The sequence below is a fragment of the Lotus japonicus genome, chromosome 2 (assembly GCF_012489685.1).
Source record: "Lotus japonicus ecotype B-129 chromosome 2, LjGifu_v1.2".
NCBI lineage: Eukaryota > Viridiplantae > Streptophyta > Magnoliopsida > Fabales > Fabaceae > Lotus > Lotus japonicus.
In genome coordinates this window covers 68,495,142-68,501,919 of record NC_080042.1, presented here as the reverse complement: position 1 = coordinate 68,501,919, position 6,778 = coordinate 68,495,142, and the positions used below count along the sequence as shown (strand labels likewise).

General features: G+C 34.5%; 1 protein-coding gene across 1 annotated transcript; it reads left to right on the top strand.

Moving 5' to 3' along the window:
• The first annotated feature begins 944 nt into the window (after positions 1–944).
• On the top strand, positions 945–5,484 carry LOC130736926 (putative anthocyanidin reductase). Its single transcript, XM_057588699.1, has 6 exons — positions 945–971; positions 1,190–1,268; positions 4,187–4,404; positions 4,492–4,639; positions 5,276–5,327; positions 5,448–5,484. The coding sequence occupies exons 1-6, from the start codon at positions 945–947 to the stop codon at positions 5,482–5,484; spliced, it is 561 nt and encodes a 186-aa protein (XP_057444682.1).
• Positions 5,485–6,778: the final 1,294 nt, after the last annotated feature.

Genomic DNA, 6,778 nt, shown 5'->3' with positions numbered 1-6,778 from the left:
AGGTCGATTCTGCAGACAACAACGACCACAGCAACAAGAAGAAGAGGAAATGGGGAAGAAGAAGGAGGTCGGGAGAGATGGAGGAGATGGAGGAAATGGAGGAGATGAACCCTAATTTTAATTTCTAAGTGTTAGATGAATTGGGAATTGGGGTAATTGTTTAGGGAATTAGGATTAGTTGGGGGGGGGGGGAATTAAGAATGTTTAATTAGTTTTAGGTTAATTATGTTAATTATCATATGTGTAAATTAATTTTATTAAAAAAAAAAATTTTTGGGTGCCATGTCAGCTTCATTTACACAATCAGCACGCTACATCATCACTCACCGGAGCTCCAAGCTCCGGTAGGGACTGGCTCCAAACGTTTTTTATAGAGAGGGATTTAATCCACAAATTTTTCCAGTCAGGGACCTGGTTTAGATGGCGACACAAAGACAGGGACTAATATGAGGATTAAGCCTAAATTTTAATAAATTGTCGAATAATTTTTTCATACATCGCATGGGTACAATCCTAGCATCTACTACTTCTTATTCTTCATTTACTATTCCTAAAAGACCTCCAATGGCATTGCTCCACCTGTCTTGCTTGCCTGACTTTTTTTCATTTTATCTATTACTTTTGATCTGGGCCGTTCAACAAATGAGACTCAGATCTCACAACCGTACCTTCTTCTTTTTCTTCTCCAACACGAGAGCTTCCCTATTCTGCCTCCATTCGTCCTTTTTCCCCCCCGATTTCTCGCTTCCCCCAAATCATGGGATTTGCGTTGAATAGGCGGCGGATTTGCTCATAATTCGCATACGTGCACGACTCCACCAACCATCGACGACGGAAAATGTCATCTTCCAGATTTTCGTCATGGTTTGGTGAGAATCATAGGAGATGAGAAGAGTAACTGGGATTACGTTGCCCCGCCGTCGATTCATGTCAGAGGGCCGGTAATGGTGGAACCAATTGTGTTGCAGCAGGTTCGTTTTCTTTATCCAATTCCCCACGTTCCCATTAAAATCCTATAGTTCATCTATGGTTCAAATAGTTTCCCTATTAATAATCAAATGATGCCCTACTGCTCATAGAGTAATGGGTTTCTCACTTTTCGTTTTTCTATAAATATTGTCATCGTTTGGTTGTTTTTCTCATTCTCCAATTGCGTTTGATGTTTCTCAAATTTCTGAACTGTTTGTAGGTAGTAGCAAACTTGCAATGGACAAGTTCACTAGCTTCACCTCCTGGAGCTTGGAAAGATGATACAGTTCATACTATTAGTAAGATGCTTAACCAATGAACTCATTCCTCTATAACATCATCATATGTAGCTACTTCTGATGTGTTGTTGGGAATTGTTGGGAGACTGTGTCATGTAGTTGCTTCTGATTTTACCCCTCCTGGCTTTTTTTTTGATGCACTTTAGACTCATTTGGAATAAAAGTAAAAATGCCTCTTATTTGTTCTATACATGGATTTTCAGTACTGGCTTTAATGGCTATGGAGAGTAATTTCAATTTAGATAATTTTTCTTTGTCACTCTTTTATTCCTCGTGAGCTCTTTTCCTTCTCTATGTTTTATATATATTTTCCTCCTGTCTTTTTTCCCATTAGTGTGAGGAAGCCAGTAAATCTTGGCTTTCATATTAGAAACAATCAGTATTTTTCGTCTCATTTTGATATATTTATTGGTCACACAGTTGCAAGTTTGAAGCTGTAGTGGAGGAGGTTGATAGGATGCTCATAGGCTTGAGGGAAAAGTTATTGTCCAGGACATTGTTGAGATCATCAACGAGCTTCAGAGCTTGGTGAAGTCTATTCAGTGGGAGGTTCATATTAGGATTGGATGAAGTAATAATGGTAAGTGACATTCTTACTTTCCCTCAATGCTTGCTACCCTTTTACCCTGAGCTCTGTATTTTATTTTTACTGTACTCAGTACTCACTATAGGATATGTAGTTCATAGTGCTGGAAGTTACAGCTTGCTAGAGATTAGAGAATTAAAAGGGTAGAACATTAGTCCCAAGATAAAGGCTTAGATGTAGGGTTTTCATTGAGAAACCTTTTATCCCATGAGTTTACAAGATAATGTTAAAACATTTTTTGGAGATCTGGCAATCAAAACAGTAGAGTAGTGAAGGCTGATATGGTTTTAGGCATTATCAATGTTTACTTTGTTTATCATATGCTTTTATGCTGTATATCTCAGTCTAATTCTAAAGTTTGATGTATTTTTAATTGTACTATTTGCAACATTTTTCCTTATTGTACTATCTCAGTCTAATTCTAAAATAGTCTAATTGTACTGTCTCAGTCTAATTCTAAAAGAGTAGAGTGCTTATTACCGAAATGTTGATGGTGACCTTTCCATTCATTTAACAGTAATTTGGTTCTAAACCATATAGGTACGTTACTATTGGACAAAGTGACAAGACAATCACAATCCAACAGCAGCAAAGAACTACATTTTTTTTTGCACTTATCACAGGTTTGGTTATAACAACATGCATGCACACACATGCACGCGCGCGCACACACACACATGATATATATATATATATATATATATATATGTGTGTGTGTGTGTGTGTGTGTGTGTGTGTGTGTGTGTGTGTGTGTGTGTGTGTGTGTGAGAGAGTGAGTATATTTATTTAAATTTTTGAAGAACTTATTTAAACTCATTGAATAGATGATTTGAATTAATATAAAGGAATGAAACAGAATGAAAAATACATTGATATATCCTTTCATCTGTTGTGTATATACTTTAAGAAAAGAGAATGAAGATTTCACTATAGTCTTTCATCTTGATTGTAGGAAGTTGTAAGGGCCCTGTATATTGCTGCACCACTAGAATAGGACCTATCAAATCTTCCATTGAAGTTATTTTTTGAGCAATTAAACGTTATTACTGTTAAGTCTTGGTTAGCGGAATCAGATAGACTGTCAAAATTTCCATTAAAAGATAAGGTTAGCACTTAGTACTTCTATTGATTGATTATGATAGCCATGCCAAAGATTGACTTAGCATGAGGGTAAGAATAAGTGTAATTGTTAATATGAAGGTCACCCATCTTTGTAGGAGTCATTGTCACGTCTCTTTTCTCATTTTCCAGGAGTAGGTTTTTATACCTTTAGAAAAATTTGAATTAAAAGATACTAGGAGGTATGGTTATGCTTTTATGCCTTAAAGACTTTCTATTGATCTCAATTGTGTGCCTAGGACTATAGGGAGACTTTCGCTGTCTTAGTTGTGGATTGGTGTTTGCTTTTGAAGATTAATCAGTATAGAAACTATCTGTGATTGATTTATGAGAATCTGTCATTCTTTATGATTTGGTGGAGCTGATATTGAATCATGAGTGATGCATATATTTTTTCAAGAACTAAAATTCTTACCTTGGGATCCAATTTAAAATATTACTTATTTTAATGGCTTAGATCTCAAATTATTTTAACAAATTGTAGAATGGTTGCACTGTGCGCACAAGTTAACACTTTTTGCATAGAGAATTACTTGGAGATTAAGATATGAGAAATTGAAGGGTCTTGGCTAATTTAGGACTCAATAAAAGATATGTGTTTATGTATGTATGTTAGCAATCTCCTTGGTACAAGAATTCATCCAGAGTTATAATTTGGCTGAGGAATTAACCATAGTTTTTCAGGCATGATACTCTGGAAAGTATTTTATTCATTTTTCAGTGTCAAGTCATGCTAAGATGAAAACCACGCTCAGGTTCCTCAGCTTATAATCACTCTCCAATTTATCTTTTATAGTTTCAATTTAAAATTGAACAAACAAGCTTATAATCACAACTCTGGTTTTCTTCTTTCTCATATATTAATTGCTATTTTTAGTTTGGGTTCATAAGGACTGATTTTAGCATGCCTACTAACACCAATAATGTTATCTTCACACCTCTCTTTGAGGTGGAGAGAGGTGGAATGAAGAGAGAGATAGGAAGAAAAGAAAAAGTAAGAGAGAGAAAGTATTAGATGTGATAGATGATAAGAGGAGAGAGATAGAAATAAAAAGAGGTGGAAATGAAGTGTTTCAAAAATGAGGTGTGTATATATCATTACTCAGAAAACACTGGTAATTTCATGAATTCATGCTTTCTATAGACATGATTATGCAGTACAAGCATCTTTAGATATTTTGGAATGGTAACTGAGCCTGTATTGTAATTGTAGAGGCATTTGTTCAAAAAAATATAATTGACCCTGCAATCAAAGGAACCATAAACCTACTCAGGTCCTGTTTGAATTCCAATTCTGTGAAAAGGGTTGTTTTCACATCTTCCATAAGTACAATTACTGCAAAAGACAGCAATGGAAAGTGGAAACCTTTTGTTGATGAATGTTGTCAAATCCAAACAAACAATGTGTGTAATACAAAAGCAAGTGGATGGGTAAGTAACTAACTAATGCTTTTCCTTGCTCATTAGTACTATACACAAATTTTGGTTCCTTAGGTTTTTTTTTTCCAATGAGGGTAGGTTTGTGCACTTTCAAAGCTTCTCACCGAGGAAGCAACATTTAAATTTGCAAAAGAGAATGACATTGATAAAACAAGCACTGTTGCAGGCCCATTCTTTACTGCTAATGTACCATCAAGTGTTAAAGTTCTACTGTCACCATTGACAGGTGATTTTCTCATCAATCTACATGTTATTCCACGTTTTGAAGAGCTTATTTAAACTTATCTTACGACATAAACGCTAATGCAAGTGTTTGAGTGAACTTATGAAAATTATGATATACCTATAAATTGTTTCGAACTTATTTTATAAGTCTGCTTAGATTAGCTTATGAATTAACACTTACATCCACTTATAAACTATTTTTGGCCTTTTGCAATAAGTTTCTTAGATTAGCTTATGAATAATATCTTATGTGAAGAGCTTAGGCAATAAACACTTAATTAAGTTATTTAACAAAACACATATACCACTCATTCTCAAATTTCTAACATTAAATTCCCCAAAAAATTTCAACCTCTATACTTCAATGTGCATTTTTATGTAAAGTATAACTTTGTCTATCCTGTATCAAGAAAAATCTGGCTGACAAGTTAAAACAGCTTCCGTGCAAATAAATTTAGACCATAAGGAGCATATTCCTAATAACATGTACTAAATGTTAGTAGTCATGGTGTTACTTAGTTGCAAACTGCATAAGTCATTAAGTTCTTGTCGTCATGTTCATTACTGAGCAATTATCTAAGCTGAACCAGTTTCAAGTGGGTATTTGCTTCAATCTGTTTATCTGGATTCGTTGTAGACTCAATGAGTGCATATTCAATTGCAATACTTATGGAGATTGTAGACAATAGGTAAAACTAATTCATTTCATGGTAATTTAGATCACTTATTTCATAGGAGTATGACTGATCCCATGTGTATATATCATTTTCTAGGAGATAAACTAATGTTAACTGTGATTATTGATGCAGGTATTCCATTGATCTTGGTTGGAGTAACTATACTTGATTCTGATCACTTCCTTGAGTTGCTTTTACTATTGATTTTGAATACTGGAAATGTGTAGTTTCTAAGTCTTATCTAAATGGTATGGGAATTCAATAGTCTATTGAATTTTGTGTCTGATGTTTTTGTCTCTAGGATGAGAGGAGTGTTCTCATGGTTTTCTCTTTCTATGAATATACCACTTGACATGAATTTTTGTTTAAGTTTTACATGCAAGATTGCACCTACAAGATCACCTATATGTACAAATTATTTCCTTGCCATTTACATGCAAGATTGTGCCAAACAACACACGAAGAGCGTGAAGCACAGTTGATATTGGAAAGCTATCCAATTAATGTCCACACCGAAGATGATGGCTTAAATGCACTTTTGGACCCATATGTTTAAACTTTTTGCGATTGTCAACCCTTATCTTTTTTTTCTACGAATGGGAACCCTATTCTTTCAAAATGTTACACCGTTTACCCTTCCGTCAAAAACTTGACGGAACACGCTGATATGGCCTTCCACGTGGATAAAAGGGGGATTAAAAAAATGGCTTAAATGCACTTTTGGACCCTCAAGTTTACATTTTTTGCGATTGTTGACTCTGATCTTATTTTTAGTTTGAATGGAGACCCTAATCTTTCAAAACGTTGCATCGTCTACCCTTCCGTCGGAAGGCCAGGTAGGTGGGTTCTGTCAAGTTTTTGATGGATTTGGACGGAAGGGTAAACGGTGCAACATTTTGAAAGATTAGGGTCTCCATTCGTAGAAAAATAAGATCAGGGTCAACAATCGCAAAAAATATAAACTTGGGGGTCTAAAAGTGCATTTAAGCCTAAAAACATCAATAGAAAATAATTATGATCAGTAAATACATCATTGTATTCCATATATATCAATACTCATCTATACTCAGTGATAATGATTAGTAGTTGATTCGAATTAAAATTCCTCGTGCATCGCACGGGTCAACGGGCTAAATACTAGTATTACCTCATTCTTTTGTTACATTTGGATATTACCTCATTTATAGCTTAATCATAATAACCCATTAAGAGTGCCTACAATAAACTTCAATGTTAGTAGACAATATTTTAAGAAAATATCTTCTTTTTTTCGATGTGTATCTATTGAATTGATAGAGGAAGATTAATTCTTCATCTTTCATATATCAAACTTTTGTTTTTTGTCAAATCATATATCAAACTAACCTGAACCATATTGAATGTTTGAAATTTGTCTGGTATCAAAAAAATTGTTTGTGTAGTTTTTCTAGCCTTAGCCTTAGTCCAATTATTCTTTCCTTGTA